Consider the following 19,419-nt stretch of genomic DNA (forward strand, 5'->3'; position numbering starts at 1 on the left):
TGAGATGATAGGCCACGTAGGGACACCATTGGTCCACTTCTTCTTGGGCTGTGGGGCTAGGGAGGAGTGGTGTCTTTTGGCATCGGGTTCGGTGCTGGAGTCACTCGCGGTTGGAGGGGGCCTGCAGAAAGAGGCTCCAGTTGCCAACTGGCTGGCCAGACTCAAGAATGAGCTTGGCTCTTGTAGGTCTCAGTCTCTATGGGCATCGCCACTTCCTCTGGATTTGAACTGTGGGGAGCAGGTGCACAGGTGCTTTAAGGTGTCGGCAGTCGGGGACTTACTCTTTATCATTGGTTTCTGCAGAAGGGTGCAGAAGGGTGCAAACAGGGCAGCTGCGCTCCTCATGATGTGTCATACTGTCCCTGAAGTCCCTGGACGTGCAGGTCTGTTTTCCTCGGCGTTGTTTTCCAGACTTGACACAAAAAGCTTCCTACTGCAAGGTGTCCGGTATCCCAGGTATTAGTATTGTTCAGCTCCAGTCAGTCCTGGTGTCCCGGAGGGAGGATGGACCTGACCTGTGAAAACATGCCTACCTCTTCCAGCTGCAGTAGTTGGAGTCTCGGTGAGCGGCAAGGCGGTGAACTGGACCTTGCTTCTTTTGGTGCTTGCGGCTGCATTAGAGTAGCTCTGTTGCTTTGACAATTAGCGAAACACTGGCAGCACTTCTGATTTCTTTGGAATCTGCACAGTCGCAGGATGAGTCAGTTGCTCCACGGTCGGGTGGCAGCAGGCAGTCTGGCAGGGTTGGTGCCAAGCCAGCTGTGCTCTTCAGTTTTCAGGTCAGCAGTCTACTTTGTCCACTTCTTTTGTGTCAGTCAAAATTTGAAGTCCAGGTATAATGGGCCCCCTAAATAATCAATTTAGAGGCATAAAGGAGAGGGGTGGTAGTAGCCAATAGGCTACTTACCCTTGGGGTTACTACACCCTCCAGATAACCACCTGCTTTGGGGAGTGGGCAGCACCCTGTCCCAGAATCCCTAATTTCACTATACACAAGATGGTAGAATTTTTAACTTCATGTTCACTTCAGGCTGTTCACCCTAGAGGTGTGTCCAGCCTGGCAGTTCAACATGTCTCCTGAATAGCTTATTTCCCCGCTGCCCTGGTGCCAGATGGACCCAGTATAGGGGGTGGCATTTTCCCAGTGTGGGGAATCCTTGGATCGCATATCAAAGGTGGCAGAGGCCTTTGAAGCCTCCACCCTTGATAAGCAGATCACCAGTGATCCTGCTTGGAGGAGCTGCAAACACCTACTGCCAGAGCAGGCATTGTTTCTGAAATGCAACAACATACATAGTAAATGGAGAACGTGAATAGTAATATAATTATATTTTACCATTTGAGTTGTGTACTGTTTATAACGAAATAGAAAAACACTAGCTCTTTGAAGATTGCTGCAGGTAATCTGCTCAGAACCAGTCATAGATAGAGAACAAATATTTGAATACATTCGAAAACATGTACATAGTATGCTTAAAGTGATTCGCTTAACACGGATAATGCTGCAAAATTGGAGTGGCATCCCTTTCAGAAAAACAGTTTTATTGCACTCATTCTCTTAAGCAGTACCTTGACATCAGTGCCATCTGTAGGCATGAATTCCTCATAAATGTAGGAGCCAGTTTTGCGCACACTGCTTTCAGGAGAGTAAACACTGCTACGGCTACCAATCTGGAATAATAAGACACAGAAATCGATTTAACAATAGTACACTGAAAGTTGAACTGGAAGAACGAGAAATCACTTACAATAAATTTACAATACAAATAAATTACAAATTAAAATGTTCATAACCAAAACTGTTTTGGGGATAATCTTAAAATATGAGTGTGAGGAGGAATATCTTGCAACATGAAAAGGAATTTAAAACTGGAAGAAAGCAAAAAAAGGTCAGTGGCATAGTACTTTGATGTAATGTAATGAAGCAAGCACTGTTGGCACAAGAGTTAGCAGCTCTCAATGCTACTAACGCATTAGGGACCCCATATGTATGAGGTATGCATCTAAGGCATACGGCCCTTCAGTTGCAAATGGTGGAACTATATTTGAGCTGAATGACTGGGTCATTTAAGGCTAATGCTGAAATTCAATTCCAAAACACAAGAACTTCTGTCTGACCTACTGTACATTAAAATGTGTATCGAGCAATCACACCAGGCTATACTTCTGGAAAGAAGCTGATCATGGACATGTATCATCATGGAAAGAAGCTGATCATGGACATGTATCATCAATGTAAACTTGCCTGAAGGTGTGGAGCAAAGCACAGTTGCAAACGCAGAAGTATTAAGGGTTAGGCATTCTTAAACATCCTGGCTAGAAACTTGTAGATCTGCATCAAATTTCTTTGGGAACTTGTTTTTTAATAATTGTTTCAATATTCATAAGGCTCCCTGGGGTCAAATGTATGGCCCGATAAACTAACAGAGAATATGCAAAAAGTTGCCACAATTTGAGAACTGACTTTTTGTGAATCCTATGACATTTGCTGAACTGAACCATGTACTAATAGTTTGGTTTAAAAATTCTGAAGCGCAGTGATTAGAAATTTGACCTACCTAATGAATAGTATTGAAGTAGGGTGAAAATTGCAACCCGCTATGATTCACTGCCATCAGAGGGTGGCCTGCTGCGGTCAGAAGACCACCATGTCTGTGACTGCTTATAAATAAAGAATCGCTTTTTTTATGTTGCCAATGTTTCCCTAAAAGAAAATGGAATGCGCTAAAACTATTTCTTAAGAGTAGGCAGGGGTCCCAAGGACCACTGTCCACTCCAAAAAGGTTTCTGATCATTGACAAAGGGAAAAGGGCCCCTTGGAGACCCTGTTCCCTTTGCAAATGTGTTATCCCTACTTTTCAGTCACAAAACATTAATACATACCATAAGGCATCACTATTTAATAGCTATTACGAACGGTTTCCTGAACCCATTTAGCAATTCAGTAACATGGATTTAGTACATTTGAAAATCACAGTGTTTGCAACCAAAATATGCTTTCGTACATCTGGACCTTCGTGTTTTATAAACAACGTGCAATTTGGATGAGCATGTTTATATGAAGGATGTTATAATGTGAGACTGAGCAAATTAATAATGAAAAATTGATGCAGCTTTTCTCAACATGACTACTCAGCCAACTAAGTCAAATACATTTTTAATTGTATATGTTGCTGTCTTGGCACCTTAAACACACCGAGTCAGTGGGGGCAGTGTTGCTTTATTTAAGAACAGGTGATGTCCACAAGTTCAGCTTGTCAAGTTACAGATGAGAAATTTTACAAGCTAAAATACACTGTACAGAACTCAATGTATTAGGTCACAAATGAGGCTGTCTTTCTCAAGTGAAAGACTCTGGTTACTTATTGTGCATACCATGTTTAAGAGGAATACCATAGCCTCTTACAGCCAGCACAGAGGCACACAATCCTGCTCCTTACTTTCAGGGAAACACAGTTAAAGGGGCTTTGTGGACTACTTAATTAGGATGGAAAAACATTATATAACTGCTGATTCCTTACCTTAGAATTATCCCGTGAGGAAAAAAGCAGATGCAAGGCACTGGAACGTAAGTGGAGACAGAATTACGACCCTGAAGCCAAACTTACCTATAAATCTGCTCTGAAAAAATTCCTCAAACTAAAAAAAACTACTATGAGAGATCATTTCTCTCTTCAAATTGCAAATGCCAAAAACTCGTCTAAAATCCTTTTCACCATTGTCAAAGACTTCATTAACCCCCCCGCTAGGGCCACACAGAACTCTGCTAGTCAGGCCCTATGCGATGGACTCTCTGACTATTTCCTCGATAAAATAAACAACCTTTGTATCTCTTTCCCTAATGGGCTATTTTCCCTGCCTCCCCTCACTAGGTCCCCAGTTTCCTCGTCCCTACTATCCTTCAATAAACTTACCATGGACACTGCTATTAGGCTACTCACCCACTGCAAATCTGGTGCCCCCTCCGACCCGGTCCCTGCTAAACTTATGGGCGAGCTAGCTCCTTCACTAGCCACCTCCTTCCTATCCATCTGGAATGCCTCCCTCCACTATGGCTTTTTCCCAACCACTTGGAAGGAGGCTTTGGTGATTCCCATCCTGAAAAAGTCAGATGCCGACCCTACTATTTTTGCCAACTACCGCCCCATTTCCCTTCTCCCCAAACCCGCTAAAGTCCTGGAAAAAGCCGTGCAGCTGCAACTTACGGAGTACTTGGAGAACAACTCTTTGCTACACGACTCACAATCCGGATTTCGAGCGGGATTCAGCACAGAGACGGCTCTGTTGGAGGTGTCGGAGACGGTCCGGGAGTGCGTGGACAGGGGCGAGGAGGCCAAGCTTGTCCTCCTCGACCTGTCCGCTGCTTTTGATACGGTCTCCCACCCCATCCTTCTTGACCGACTCAAACAGATAGGCATTGGCGGCACTGCCATCAGCTGGATCGAGTCTTTCCTTACAGGTAGAAGTCAGAGGGTCTTGCTGAGGCCGTTCAAATCTGAGGATAAACCCTTGTCATGTGGTGTGCCACAGGGCTCTGCCCTCAGCCCTCTATTTTTCAACATCTATCTCGCCCCACTGGCCGACGTTGTGGAGTCCTGTGGAGTCAGGGTGGTCTCTTATGCTGATGATACTCAGCTGATGTTTTCCTTCAGAGACCACTCGGACTCCACGTTCGCCAACTTCCGCCAGTGTCTCGACAGCATCAGTGTCTGGATGACTAACAACCATCTAAGGCTTAATGCAGACAAGACAGAGGTGCTGTTTTTTAACCAGAAAAATCCCATACCTTCCTCACGGTGGTGGCCCACGGCACTTGATCCCGCTCCCTCCCCCGTTCACTCTGCCCGCAACCTGGGATTTCAGTTCGACGACTCTCTCTCATGCAAAACTCAGGTTAATAAAGTTACATCTGCCTGCTTCCTGAAGCTGCGCATGATCAAAAAGATACTTCCCTATCTCCCCCTGGACTCCCGCCGAACAGTAACCCATGCTCTCATTACGTCTCACCTGGACTACGCCAATAGCCTTTATGCTGGTGCCCCTCAATATCTGATCGACCGGCTTCAGATTGTCCAGAACGCGGCTGCCAGACTGATTGGAAATATCCCCTACCGTCAGTCAGTCACCGTCTATCGCACAAAGCTTCACTGGCTTCCCGTTGCCAGCCGCATCCAGTTCAAGATCCTTACCCTTGCTTACCGAGCTGTCAATGACCTCGGACCCAATTACTTGAAAAAACGAGTGTCAATATCTCACTCCATCAGATCCTTGAGATCCAACGACCTCCGCCTTCTGATCTCTCCCCGTTTTAGACTCACCAGAATGGGCGGCAGAGGGTTCAGTGTTATCTCTGCCAAATTGTGGAACGCTCTTCCTATCGATCTTAGATTCTGCCCTTCTGAATCCATCTTTCGGGCTAGACTCAAAACCTGGCTATTTTCTGGACTCTGATACTCACACTGCTGACTTCCTCCCTCTTTTTCTCCCCCTGAGGCTCAGGTTCTAGCGCCGGGACACCCCTTCGGGGGTAGCTGCGCGCTCTACAAACTAAATAAATAAATAAATAAATCCCCAGGTATCAGACTAGACCCGGACGTTTGAATTGATCAGTACCCTGCGCGCCGGTAGGTGGCATCACTTGGTTCCACATTGCGACATCGGCTTCATCCACACTGGAATTGCTGTGCGCGGTGCCTATATAGGCGCCACCCCAGCAGGCTGACATCAGTTACTTTTCACGATTTTGCATGCCAGTAGCACGGAGCCACGAAGCACACTGACCACTGGTATGGAATACTAGGGCCCTGAAAGGGTAAAGCCCTGTCCCTAGCAATTTGTTCACATAAAGTGGAGGATGCGTGGGTTGGTAATGAATCTGCGGGTAGATAGTGTCTCTACCAGATAAGGCTTTACCAATGGTAAGTAACTTGTTCATTTGATTGAGACTTCTAGTCGCAGATTCCTTACCTTAGAATACATACCCAAGCAATATCTCCCCAGAGGTGGGCCTGTGAACCAATTTCACATGAGGAAGTCCTGCAGGACCGAATAGGCAAAATGCCCATTCCTATGAACCTGACTGTCCAGGCAGTAGTACTTGGTAAACATGTGCAAAGAAGCCCACGTTGCAGCCTGGCAGATGTCTAGGACCGAACCTCCACGTGTGCTTAGGCAGTGGTTGCTGCTTTAGCTTTGTGGAATGAGCATGCAAACCCTCAGGGGGTTGCTTCTTCGCCAATACGTAGCAGATTTTGAGACAGATCATGCTCTATCGTGAGATGGCCCATTCTTACTTCTCTCAGACATACCCCAAGAAGAGTTGGTCGTCCACCCAGAACTCTTGTGCGCCGTCCAGGCAGAACGACAATGCTCTTTTTGAGACCAGACAGCGAACTTGTTCCTCTTCCTTGGAGGGATGAGGTGGAGTGTAAAAAGTAGGCAGAGTGATAAATTGGCATACATGAAAGGGAATTACCACCTTTGGGAGAAAGGAAACCCTCGTACAAAGCAATAGTTTATCTGGGAAGAGGTAAGGGTAAGGAGGCTTGGATGAAAAAGCCTTAGGCTCACTGAACCTCTAGCCAGATAATATTGCCATTAAGGAGGTCATCTTGAGGGTTAGAAGTCCAAGAGGACAGATGTGAGAGGGCTCAAACTGTGAGCACACATCAGGAACATCAGAACCAGATTAAGGTCCCACTGAGGTATAATGAAAGGAGAAGGAGGAAACATATCTTGCAAACCTTTCAAGAACCTATGTACAAAAGGAGATTGGAAGAGGGAAGGTTGGTCAGGCAACAGTAGAAATGCAGAGATAGCAGAAAGATGTCCCTTGGCCGAGCCCAGAGCAGAGCCCTCTGGGCAAAGAAAAGAACAAATAGAATAATCTGAGAAAGGGAAGCAGATAGAGGGTTAACTTGTTTCTCTGCACATAATGCAACAAACTTGCCCCAATGGCAGGCATATACCATTTTAGTGGAGGGATTCCAGGCTGCCAGAATAACATTACAGACTTTAGTTGGGAGGTCGAAAGCTGTCAACTGTCACCACTCAATCTCCACCAAAGAAGGCGGAGCGTTGACAGGTTCAGATGGAGAACCTTCCCCTGCTGCTGCGACACAAGATCCTGCTGAAAGGGCAGTCTGATCGGAGGACAGATGGCCATGCTCAACAGCTCGGGATACCAGACTCTCCATGCCCAGTTCAGAGCCCCAAAAATGACTTGGGCCCGGATGTACCTTCTTGATAACTCTGGGCAGGAGTGTTATGGGCTGAAAGGCGTACAGGAGGTCTGAGCTCCACTGGAGATAAAAAGCATCTCCGAGCAAGAGCCAGCTTGGAAACTCCAGCATGCAGAACTTCTGACATTGTGCATTCTCGTCAGTGGCGAACAAATCTAACCAAGCCTCTCCCCACTCCTGGACAAGACCTTGCACCACCTCCGGATAGACACACCATTCGTTATTCGCTGCCAAAAGACACACAGATGATGAACGGAATGCAGAGAAGTCAATAGATCTGGGTTAAATCCATTGTGCTTTTGCTCACAATGCCATCCCAATTTAGACCCAGCCATATGCAAATCAGTCTTGACCCTGTGCCTCATGGGAACAGTCCAGCATGTACTGCCAAGCCAGGACCTCCCTGGACTGGAAACAAGCATCCTGGGACCGGGTTCGGATCATCACCCCTCATCAGCCAGGCTAGCTTAAATCTAGGGCGACAATGAGCCCAGGGTCCACGTCTAGGAATACCCGGCGCACTCTGGGCGAAAGAGCAAAAGACACAGATGATTGAAGGAATGCAGAGCTCAGACGTGGGTCCCGTGCTCTCCATGCCACTGGAGTGACGCTAGCCTGGCTGATGAGGGGTGAAACTTCGAAACCAGTACTAGGATGCTTGTTTCCAGTCCAGGGAGGACCTGGCATGAAAGTTCGGGCTGGACTGTTCTCCTGGGGAACAGGGTCAAGACTGATTTGCATACGGCTGGGTCTAATCTGGAATGGCAGGGGAGCAAAAAAACAATGGTTACGCCCAGATCTCTATACTGGGGTGAATGTATGACATTGTTCAGCATTCTTTCCATCAATTGTTCTTTTTGCATTCATTATCCGCTAGATGCCATCGGCTGAGTTTGTCTGCCCTGGCATTCAGAGAGCCTGCCAGATGTTGAACCAGGATATGCCCTGATGGTCCAGCCATGTCCAGAGACACAGAACCTCTTGATAAAGGGTCAACAACCCTACTCCACCCTGTTTGTTGCAGTACCATATGTACCATATGGGGATGGTGTTGTCTGTGAACATCTACCCTAGCCTTCTGAGGAAGGAGGGTAGAAAGGTTTTCAATGCCAGCTGGATCGCCCAGAGCTGCAATAGGTTAATGTGGAGTCCGGATTCAGCTGGAGACCAGAGGCCTCTGATCACACCTGATCACACCTCGCTCATGTTGCTGCCCCAGCCAAGGAGTAAGGCATCTGTCACTACTGTCAGATCTGGTTCGGGAAGGGAGAGGGGTCTGCCGCTGATCCAATCGCGGCTCGCTAACAACTACTGCAGATCTCTTGCAGTTCCCTCAGAGATCTGGACCATGTCTGAGAGATTCCCTTGATGCTGCGGCCTCTGGAACTTCAGGTCCCACTGCAGAGCCCGCATATGACAGCAGGCATGTGTCACAAGCAGGATGCCATGAGGCCCAGCAGTCTCAGAGTCAGTCTCACCAAAATCCAGGATACAGGCTCAAACATCTGTATCCTAGCCTGAATATCCTGGACTAGCCGTTCAGGAGGATAGACCCAAATCTGCACCATGTCCAGAACGGCTCCTATTAAAGGGAGCGTGTAGGAGGCTTGCTTAGTATATGGTGTACACTTATTTAAGAGAAGCACCTTGTACTAATCCAGACAACCCTTATGTGATTTTAGTGGTTTTAGTCAACCTTAGAAAGCTCTCTAAGTGGTAGCTGTGGAGAGCAACATTCAGGATTATCCAGGAGTGTTAAGCAGCTTGTTTTACCAAATCTAATCATGTAGTGTAGGCTAAATGAAAAAGAACCACACAGTGTATATATAAAAATAGGTCTATTTATTACACAACACTCACTAACACATTGGTATATCTCCTACCCAGAGATATAAACACAAATACACAACAATACTTCAAATGAAAGAGGTAAGTATGCACAATACACTGAGGTCTTTAGGGGGAGACCAAACCATATACTAAGAAAGTGGAATGTGAACTGTGATCGAAGTCGGGACTTGGACCAGGAGACTCAAAAGAGCCGGGGAAACAAGGAACCACCCAAGGTAAGTACCCAAGAACCCCACGGAGACTGTGTGCAGAGTGGAAACAGAGCCATGTACTCAACAGAAGTCAAAGTGAAAGTCACGGTTGCAGTTTTGACCCCGTGGAGGACAGAAGGTTGGAGAGTCACCTCCCCCCCCGCACCCCCAGTAGATACCCCAAGAACCAGGCTACCTAAACCAGGGAAGCCGGGTGTAAAGGTGTGAAGTGATGTCGGAAACCACTAAACACCACAATGCAGGACTTCAGTAAGGATGCCGCTGACGAAGACTGTGCAATAGGCCGGTGGAATCTAAGGGTGGATTATTGAAGAGAAGAAACTGCAAGCATTGGGGACAAGTCTATGCCACTCGATGGTGACCAGGAGGCAGAGGAGAGCAATGCCCACCAATGTCAAAAGAAACAGGAGTGACAAAGGTGATTTTGTCGCTGCAGCTGTGAGGACCAGGCGATGTTGAGGAAGACCATGAGCATGCATGAGCTGTCCCACATCAGAAGTCCAGAATCAGGGGGTCGGTGTCCGGCGGGAATACCAATAAGCCTTGGCAGCTGCCACAGGCGTGGAAAACAATGAAGGAGTAACGTTGGGACCAGCAAGGTCCAAGGGACTCACCAAGTGCAGGAGAGTCAGAGCAGGCCTCAAGCAAGCAGGGGAGCCCACTGAAGCAAGAGAAGACCCTCGAGAGGACCCACAGGCCAAAGGCACAGGACCCGCGCAAGAACCTCGAGCAGCTCACCGAAGATGAAGGCCCACGGTGCAGAGGATGCAGCGAGGACGAAGATCTTAACAGGCAGAGATACTGGAGGTTGAAGATTTTGTAGGCCGAAGATCTCTGGAGTGAAGAGCCAACAAGCCTTGGCATCGGCTAGTACATGCGGTGCATAGTGGTTTGGTCCCAGCAGTTCCAACGAGGGATACTGGCCTCAAACTTGCTGAGAGGACAGGTCAGGCCTCAGGGGAGTTGCAGAACCACCACCTGTGTTGCTGAGCCTTTCGAAGTTCATGGGACGCCAGGAGTAGCCAACGGGTCAGCTATGTTGCAGTGCCTGCAGATGCAGGGGAATGACTCCTTCACTATAAGGAAGAATACTTCGGGTGTCCTTCTTACCCACATGTCTGTTGAAGATCCTGGAAGAAGCACAGACACAGACGACGAAAAAGACTGTCAGAACAGCGAGACTGGGACCAGCAAGAGTCTTCCTTGATGCAGTGTCGGCATCCAGGTGAAGTCCGGCGAAGTCCAAAGTGTCCAGACGGTCAAAGAGTGTCATGGTTTCAGGCTTGAGTCTTGTTCCACGACTAATCTGAGGACCCACCCATAGGTAAGCTCTTTTATACCCAAAGAAAGGGGTTAGGACGACTCAAGGGACCCTCCTAGAGGAGAGGCTGGACAAAGGGGAGGATACTCCCATGTCCTTTGTCCAGATTGGCGACAGAGCAGGAGTCAAAGGCTCCCTGAAATGGCTCAAACAGGAGTATGCCAGGAGGGCACCAAAATGTGCCCTTCAAAGCAGTCTGGTGGCGCTGGCAAGCGCCCTTCAACGAAGCACAATACATTACGTCCTGTCTGGGAGGTGGTCACACATCCCTGTGACAGAAAACCTATTGTTCTACCTACCCCTGCTCGAGCTCAGCTCAGGAGTAGGAGGGCAGAATCGTTTCTGTGGTCGGCAGCAACACTAGCTTGCTAGCAGACCTTGAAAGACTGTTACCCCCTAGTGCACCGGTAAAGGTGTTGGTGTAAGATTCCAACATGTTTGATCCCAAACCCAGGTTCGGTATAAGCAATATATAGTTAGCCACCACGTAATAACAGAAGGCCACCCTACGTATCAAAATTAGTGACAGCACTTGCAAAACCTGGAGAATCGACTCCGAGGTTTGTAGGGAAGCCCTGCCCATCCCGATATGTATCCATCTGTGGATCCTTGGGGCCTGACTGGTGCCAGAGCCCGTGTAGGGATCCAATAGGGGCCCCTCTAGAACCCACAGGACCCTAGGCGCCTTGGAGGGAATGGGCCACTCAGTGATTAATTTGTCAAATAAAATAAGTGCTGGCCCTCGTCAGGAGGCAGTTTGCACCATGCATTGTCACTGTACTTGCACAGCTACATGTGTGACGATTCAGGTTGTTCGAGGCCGCCAAAGCTATAAGAATGGCTTGGGAGGCATGCATTAATTGTTTGTCGAAATAACAAACAACTGTTTTTCTGCTCATCTTTAAATTAAACAGCACCACCATGCGGCAAGTGTCATAAGTGCAGGTTCGAACAATTAAGTACCGGTATTGCTGGCAATTAAATGCCTGTGTCGAGCACCAGAAAGCACCAGCTAAAATTAAGCACTGGTGCCGCCCAAATATGAGGTGCATACATCATAAAATACTCTCAATTGGGCGGGGTCGATCCGGCTCCAGGAACCTCAAGGAGGCACGGAGACAGCCCTGGTGCTGGCTCAACCACGTAGCCAGGCCTCGAGTGACGCTTCCTCATCTAATCGGTCAACAGAAGAGGTCAAGTTGCTTCCACTTATTCTTCTTGTGGTTGGACTTACCTGAATGCCCCGATAACTTTGAGTGTGACAAGGATCTCAGACTCCGTGACTGCTCCGGGGACCTTCCTCTCAACTGGGATCTGGATCACTGCGACGTCGCACGTTGAGCCACCGGGAGCTTGGCGGATTGATCCCTCAAGGCCTGCGGGTGCATGGCCCGCAATTTCAAGCAGGTCTTCGAGTTGTGGTCGCACTGAAGGCACCACAGGCACACAAGTTGGGGGTCCATCACTTACATGGAGCAGTGACAGGTGCCGCAAGGCTTGAAGTCGGCCTTCTTAGATGACATTCCTGCCACACCAGGAGGGAAAAAAATCAAAACACTTAAACAAAACGTTGAAAGAAGTCATTCAAAAATTGACTAAGAGGTAGCTCTTCTGTGCCGACTGGCACGGAAAGAAGAGAACGGACGTCAGCACGCTGGGGTGGCACCTTTATAGGCAAAATGCATGTCACTTCCTGTGCAGACAACACTGCCAATGCCACGCAAAACAGAACAACATCACCTACCAGCGGGCAGGTGTACTGCTCAAGAAATATTTCTGGAGCCAGTCTAATAACTGGGGATAATTCTAAGGTAAGAAATCTACGGCTAGAAGTCTCTATCAGATACAAATAGCTGTTGTGCACCATGAAAAGATTTAATTTCGTTAATGTGGTATAATTATGCTTTTTTTCACCATCCAGTGTGTGAAGTGCTCTTTCTGTTACCGAGTCTGGATTTGGAAAGAAGACTGGAAGTTCAATTGTTTGATTAAGGTGAAAAGATGCCACTGCCTTCTGTAAAATGTTTGGATTATTCCTAAGAACTAACCTGTCCTGATGTATTTCAAAAAGGGCTCTTGCGAGGTGAGAGCTTGTATGTCACTAACTCTTCTTAATTAAGTAATCGCCACTACAAAAGCAACTCTCTATTAAAGGAACTGTAGTGGACATGAATGTAACAACTCAAATGGAGGACCCATGAGTCTACTCAATACCATTAGAAGATTCCACATTGGAGAAGGGGGTGTTTTTGACAGGATTACTCTTTTCAGCTCTTCCATAAATGCTTTAACACATTGGAGTCTGAAAAGTGATTGTTGTTCACCGTTTTGTAGATATAAAGCAATGGATGCTAGATGTGGGCATATCGCTGGATAAGCTAAGTGTGTCCTTTGTAAATGTATTAGATAACATACACATTTCTGGACCATAGGTTTGATTGTGTCAATTGGTTCTTTTCCACTTTGCACCATAGCGTGTTCTGGGGGTTGGTCGATATCCAAATTCAAAGATTTCAGGAGCCAGATTGCTAGATTGAGTTGTCTAGGATCTGGATGCTTCATTACCCACTGATTCTGTGTGAGAAGGTCCTACCTGTAGGGGAGCCTCTTGTGGGGGACTACTTATAAGTGGAGCAGGGTGGTGTACCATTATTGCTTTGCCTATGTGGGAGCTATTAGAATTAATGAGAGAGGTTTGTTTGAATTTCCTCGCCACATCCGAAAGTAATAGGAGCTGCAGCAAACCCCAAGTAAAATCCCTGACTTGTTCATCCATAGTGCATTTCTTTGTGACTGTGACTGAAGAAACCTGGAAGCAAAGTTTTGGCATTTTGCGTTCTCTATTGTGGAGAAGAGCTCTATGCCTGGCATCCTCCCATGCATGGAAGTATGGCAACATGATTTGTGGGTGTAGTTCACACTTGTGGACTTGTTGCTGCATACTGCTTAAGAAAGCCACTAAACTGTTGTCCACCCCTGGGAGATATTCTGCCAGGAGGTATGTGAGAAGTTGGCCTGGCATATGCTGTCTACTAGTTATAGTGGGCACATAGCACCAGTCCAAACAACCCTTATTGATGATAGGTTTAAAGACAACCTTTATTGAAAGCTATCCTAGTGGTAGCTATGGAGAGCAGCCTTCAGGCTAATTCTTGGAGTGTAAAACAGCTTGGTTTATCAGATTATAACCTCCTGAATCACTAAATGAAAGGAGAACCACACAAGGTATATATATAAAATATATGTATTTATTTTCAAACACTCTCTACTAATCCCTTTATGAGATTAGAGAGCCAGGCACACAATAATACAGTTCTAAAACAACAGTAAATAGCACAATATACAATGGGCCCTAGGGACGGACCAAACCATATATTAACAGAGTGGTATAAGAACCATGACTTGACTAGACAGTGCCTAGAGCACGTAGAATCGCTGGGACCCCAAGGAACCACCCAAGGTAGTGACACAGGAGACCCACGGGGACGTGTGCAGTGTGAGAACACAGCCGCGAGCCCCGTACTATTCTATGGGAAAGTCGCGGTTTGAATTGTAGAAGTTACGGACACTTAGGAGAGGACTTTGAGCAAACCCCTTTAGACTTAGGGGGTTCTAGGGCCAGCACCCACGGGAGCACCGTAGTACTCGAGTTACCTCACCCAGGGAAGCCGGGTGCATAGGTGTCAAATGGTGTCGGTAATCGTCGTTGATTTCAATCGCGATCTGCTGCAAAGTGCTGCTGCCGGGAAGGAGAGAAGTGTCCGGTGTGATCCAAGCCTGGATCGAAGATCAGAAGAACCTGAAAGCAGAGGGGACAGAGTCTGGGTCACTTGTCAGTGACCAGGGGCACGATAGACGAATGCCCACCGATGTCGGGTGTTTCAGGTGCAAAGAGGTGAAGCTTGACTCTGCAGCCACGAAGACCAGGAGGCATCGACGATGACCAGGAGCTGGATTCGAGCTGCCCACGAAGGATGTCGAGTGCTGCGGTGTCGGTGCCCGGATTGGACCCAACAAGCCTTGGCAACAGCATCCTATGCAGGAAGAGAAAAGATGCTTTGGTGCGGACCAGCAAGGTCCTGGGGAATCCCCAAGCGATGGAGAGTCAGGGCACGTCTGGAGCAACCAGGTAAGCCCAATTAGAAGTAAAGTTGCCTTCACAGGGACCCACCAGTCGACGGACTAGGGATCGCGAAGGGACCTCAAGAGAAAACACAAAGGGCCAGCTCACAGAACACTCGTAGAGTATAGGCGGGCAAACTTCGGTGCCAAAGCTGCTCGGGGTCAGGGCTACAAGTAACCCAAAGCTCAGCTGTAGGAGTCATTGGAAAGCTGATGCTTCTGCAAATGTTCACAGTGTCCATGGGTTCGGGTTGCACGGTCTTCCATGAGGGATACAGGCCTCAGAATTGCTGAGTGGACAGATCGACCTCAGAGACCACGGAAACCCACCTCCTGTGTTGCAAAATTCCTCGGAGTCCGGCGGGAGGTTCGGAGATGCAAACCGGACAGATGCGTCTTTGGTGCCTGCCAAACAGGGGAGTAACTCCTTTACTCCAAGAGTCTTCAGTCATCTAGTTCAGTGTAGATCATCGAAGTTCAAGGATTCAGTATCAGAGTTTCATCCAGGTGTAATCTAAAGTCCTGCAGCCAGGGGTTCCTTTCTTATACCCAAGAAAGGGGTTGGACAAACTCCAGAGACCCACCTATGGGAGGGTCAGGAAAGAGGGGTGGCTACACCCATTTCCTTAGTCCAGTTTCGCGCCAGATCAGAGGCTGGTAGCCCCTGCAACCGGTTTGAACTGGACTATGCACAGGGACACCAAATGTGCCCCCAGTGCTGAACTTCAAAGCACTCTTGGAGTGCATCCACCCAGCCCCAATACACTAAAGCCTGTCTGGGAGATGGTGACACCTCCCTGTGACAGGAAACCTATTGTCCAAGCCGCCCCTGCCGGAGTTTCGTCCTGCAGCAAGAGGGCAGACTTGTGTCTGTGGCTGGCAGCATCCATTTTGTGATGTCAGGGCTCTGTTAGCTGGTACCGGGTATATCGGTGCTGTCATGTCTCTCCCTCTAGAAGGGTGGGATCATACTCCCACACCAGTTACTGGTGTGGGAGTATGATTCCAAGGTGTTTTACACCAACACGACATGTTTCCGTGCAGCTATCCTAAAGTTAGCATTTACCGTTTGGTTATAATGCACCTAAGAGTAAGTGGTTTGGCTGCATCACAAACAACCCCGGAATAAAGGTTACGAAGGCTGCAGAGGGGCCCTACTCATGCATGGGCACCCTCTCACATAAAACCCAGCACCCTGCCTTCAGGATTAGTAAGGCCTGCCATAGGGGTGACTGATAGGTTTATATGTGCAGTGATATTGAGAGATATAGTGAACCCATATCTCAGTAAGGGGTGCATGCACCACCTTACCCAGGCTGCAGTAGCAGTCCTGTGGTGTCATTTTGGAAGGCTTCCCAGGGGTGGCATAATACATACAGCCCCTGGCAGACCTCTGGGGTACCTATGCCCTGGGTACATAGTATACGATATACTAGGGACTTATAAGGGTACCCCAGAATCCAATCTGGAGTGTACCTAAAGTACTGGGAATCATTTTAGAGAGGAAGCAACTAGGCTGGGGTCCTTGTTAGCAGGGCCCCAGCCAGACTAAAGTCGAAAAACAGTGAAACATCAGTAAAAAGTGGGGGTAACTATAAGAAGCAGATCCTACTCTCCTACACGGAGTATGTGATGTTGTATCGCCCATTTACTGCTCAGTGCTAGCTGAATAAAATGAGTGCCTCCTTGTCCCTGAATGTAATGCATTGTTCTCATATTGTCTGTAATTATGAGGACCACCTTGTATCGAATGTGCGCGAGGAAGGATCTGAGCACCAGCTTTACCGTTAGGAACTTCAAGAAACTGGTGTGATGTGACTTCTATTAAGCAATTCACATTCTTTGGACTATCGTCTTCAACATGTGTGGCTCTGAAACTGTGACAGATGCATCTGTAGTGATCGTTACTTGCGTAAATCGGTCAATGACAGCCCTCCCATTCAGCAGATTATTGCTGTTCCACTACTGGAGAGAATGATGTACTGTGGCCTGAATCAACACTAGATCTTCTAGATTGCCCTCTGCTTGTGAACACTAGGACGCTAGACACTCCTGTAAGGGGCACATATGTAGTCTGCATGGGGTAAAATGGCTATGCAAGAGGCCATCATGCCTAGGAGACACATTACTGTCCTGACTGACAGTTGGCGATGTGGCTAAAAAAGAGACCGTTGGTTTTGGCAATTGAGAGCCCTCTGGGGACTGGGGTAAGCCTTGGGTGTGACAGCATTGAGAATCGTTCAGATAGGGCTGCATCTTCAGGGGTTTCAAATAGGATTTAGTAGTATTGACAGAGAATTCCAACCTGCTTAGAAGATTGATAGTGGCCTGTGTTTCTTTGACATCAGCTAGTCATCTAAGTAGAGGAAGAAATAAATCCCCTGCCTTCCTAGGTGTGTGCGCACAACCGCCAAGCATTTTGCGAATACCCTTGGTGCTGTTGTGACACCGAAGCGTATCATTTTTAAGTGATAAGGATGAACCTCTGTTACTTGCGGTGAACAGGAAGAATGGAAAATGTGGAAGCATGCATCATTGAGGTCGAGGGCAATCATGAACTTACATGGGATCACGTCCTGTAGGTTAACCATATGAAATTGTTCCGACACAATGTTTGTCGAGAGGCCTGAGACCTCGTATAGGCTGTACAGTCCCATACTTCTTTGGCTACAAGAAGTGTAGAGGAGACAATCCTCTGCTTGATACTGCTTTGAAACTGGTTTGAATGCCCCCTTTGCAAGAAACAATTTTACTTCTTCTTTTAGAAGGATAAATGATGGGGACTGAGGAGGTGATGTTTGGTGGGGCTGATATGAGTTGGCGACAGTAAACATGCTGTATTATGGATAGAACCCATTCATGTAATGTAATAGTAACTTATAAAGCGCACTGCAACTCAACGAGCATCCTGGCGCTAAAAGAGGGAAAAGCAAGGAATTAAAAAATGTAGATAGAAAGATATTAAGTTCTAGGGAAGAGCCAGATTTAAGTTGTTTACGGAAGACCAAAAGGTCTTTCACCTGTCGCAGCTCCGGGGGCAGTTTATTCCAAAGTCTCGCGGCTGCGACACTAAAAGCTTGACTCCCAAGCTTAGCTCTTCTGATCCGAGGTACTCCCACCCAGCAAGCTGTGGAGGATTGAAGGCAACGAGAAGGTGCATACCAGCAGAATTTACTCTGTAATGGTATGGGACCCAGACCATGCAGTGCCTTAAACACAACACAGAGGGACTTAAAGTAGATCCTCTGTGCTATGGGAAGCCAATGCAGCTCCGCAAGGGCCTGAGTGGAGGAAGAATGACGGGGGCGCATCAGTGCCAATTTGGCTGCCATATTCTCAACTCTCTGCAATCTCCCGATCACAAATCGAGGGGATTCCAGCAATAGTGAGTTACAATAGTCCAATCTGCTCAGGATCACACTCCTAACTACCAAGGGGCGCACATGAGATGGGAGCTGGGGGAGAATCTTCCTCAAGATTCTTACAAGAGAAAAACAAGTCCCCAAAGTCTTATTGACATTTGATTCCAAAGACAATTTTTCATTAAATAGGACTCCCAAATTGTGGACTGCCCCAGCAGGTCATAATGGGGGGTCTGCAGGAAGAGGCCAGAAGTTGACCGGGAGGGGAAAGGATACTTTTCCACCCTTAGTGCGAAGGATTTCAGTTTTATCTGCATTAAATTGCAGCGAATTAGTTCTTAGCCAACAAGCCACACTCTGCATACATGCATGAAAATTCTCCAGGGAAGATGACTGCTCTCCCTCCAGTGAGAAAATCAACTGGGTGTCATCTGCATAGTTTACCATGCCTATGCCATAAGATTTAATAATATCCACCAGAGGACGCATGTAGACATTAAACAGGATGGGGCTTATTGCGGACCCCTGCGGTACACCATGCTGGATTTTGGTGAACTTACACTGAAAAGGGGGAAGAACTACGGCCTGGCTTCTATCCGAAAGATATGAGTAGAACCATTTCAGTGCTAGACCGGTCACTCCCACTCCTTCCAACCGCTCCAGGAGGACCCTGTGATTGACCGTGTCGAATGCGGCAGACAGATCTAATAGGATCAAGATGGCATGTTGACCCTTGTCTCCACGCAAATGAAGATCGTCCAACACGGTCAATAGGGCAGTCTCTGTCCCATGTCCCGGGCGGAAACCAAACTGGACCTCGTCCAGTAGGTTGTTCGCCTCAAGGGACTGGGAAAGTGCTCGACTCACATGGCGCTCGATGATTTTTACTGGGTAAGGGAGGAGTGAGATGGGCCTGTAGTTCTTAAGACACTCCGGGTCAAGTGAAGGCTTCTTCAGGAGGGGGGAGACAACTGCTTGCTTCCAGCAGGAAAGGACCGTCCCATTGAGCAGGGATTGATTACAGAGCTGTCTAAGTGGAGGAAGCAGTTCAGATCTGAACGCTTTCCAGACCCTATGTGAGAAAGGGTCTAAGGGTGAGCCGGAAGAAACCCCCACAGCAAGTTGCTCAAATACCTCCGTGGAGAGAGTATCAAAATGGTACAAAACAGGAATGACAGCCGGAGCCTTCCTTGGCGCTCTTGTTTCCTCCTGTTTATCCTGTGTGGGACCATCGGTCTTAGCAGACCTATTATTTTCTTCCAACCCTTCAATAATTTTTCTAATCTTATCGTTAAAAAAGTCAGCTAGGC

The 19,419-nt window shown here is 47.6% G+C and overlaps 1 protein-coding gene across 17 annotated transcripts in view; it reads right to left on the reverse strand.

Annotated features, from left to right (window-relative positions):
• Window positions 1-19,419, reverse strand: part of PPIP5K1 (diphosphoinositol pentakisphosphate kinase 1) — a 1,768,598-nt gene that overhangs the window by 1,192,183 nt on the left and 556,996 nt on the right. For all 17 annotated transcript variants that reach the window (XM_085644342.1, XM_085644333.1, XM_085644343.1 and 14 more), the window contains one exon: window positions 1,570-1,671. In XM_085644342.1, the coding sequence (XP_085500468.1) occupies window positions 1,570-1,671 (102 nt within the window). The remainder of the gene's footprint in view (window positions 1-1,569; window positions 1,672-19,419) is intronic.

This window comes from Triturus cristatus, chromosome 3_1 (genome assembly GCF_964204655.1).
Source record: "Triturus cristatus chromosome 3_1, aTriCri1.1, whole genome shotgun sequence".
NCBI classification, from domain to species: domain Eukaryota; kingdom Metazoa; phylum Chordata; class Amphibia; order Caudata; family Salamandridae; genus Triturus; species Triturus cristatus.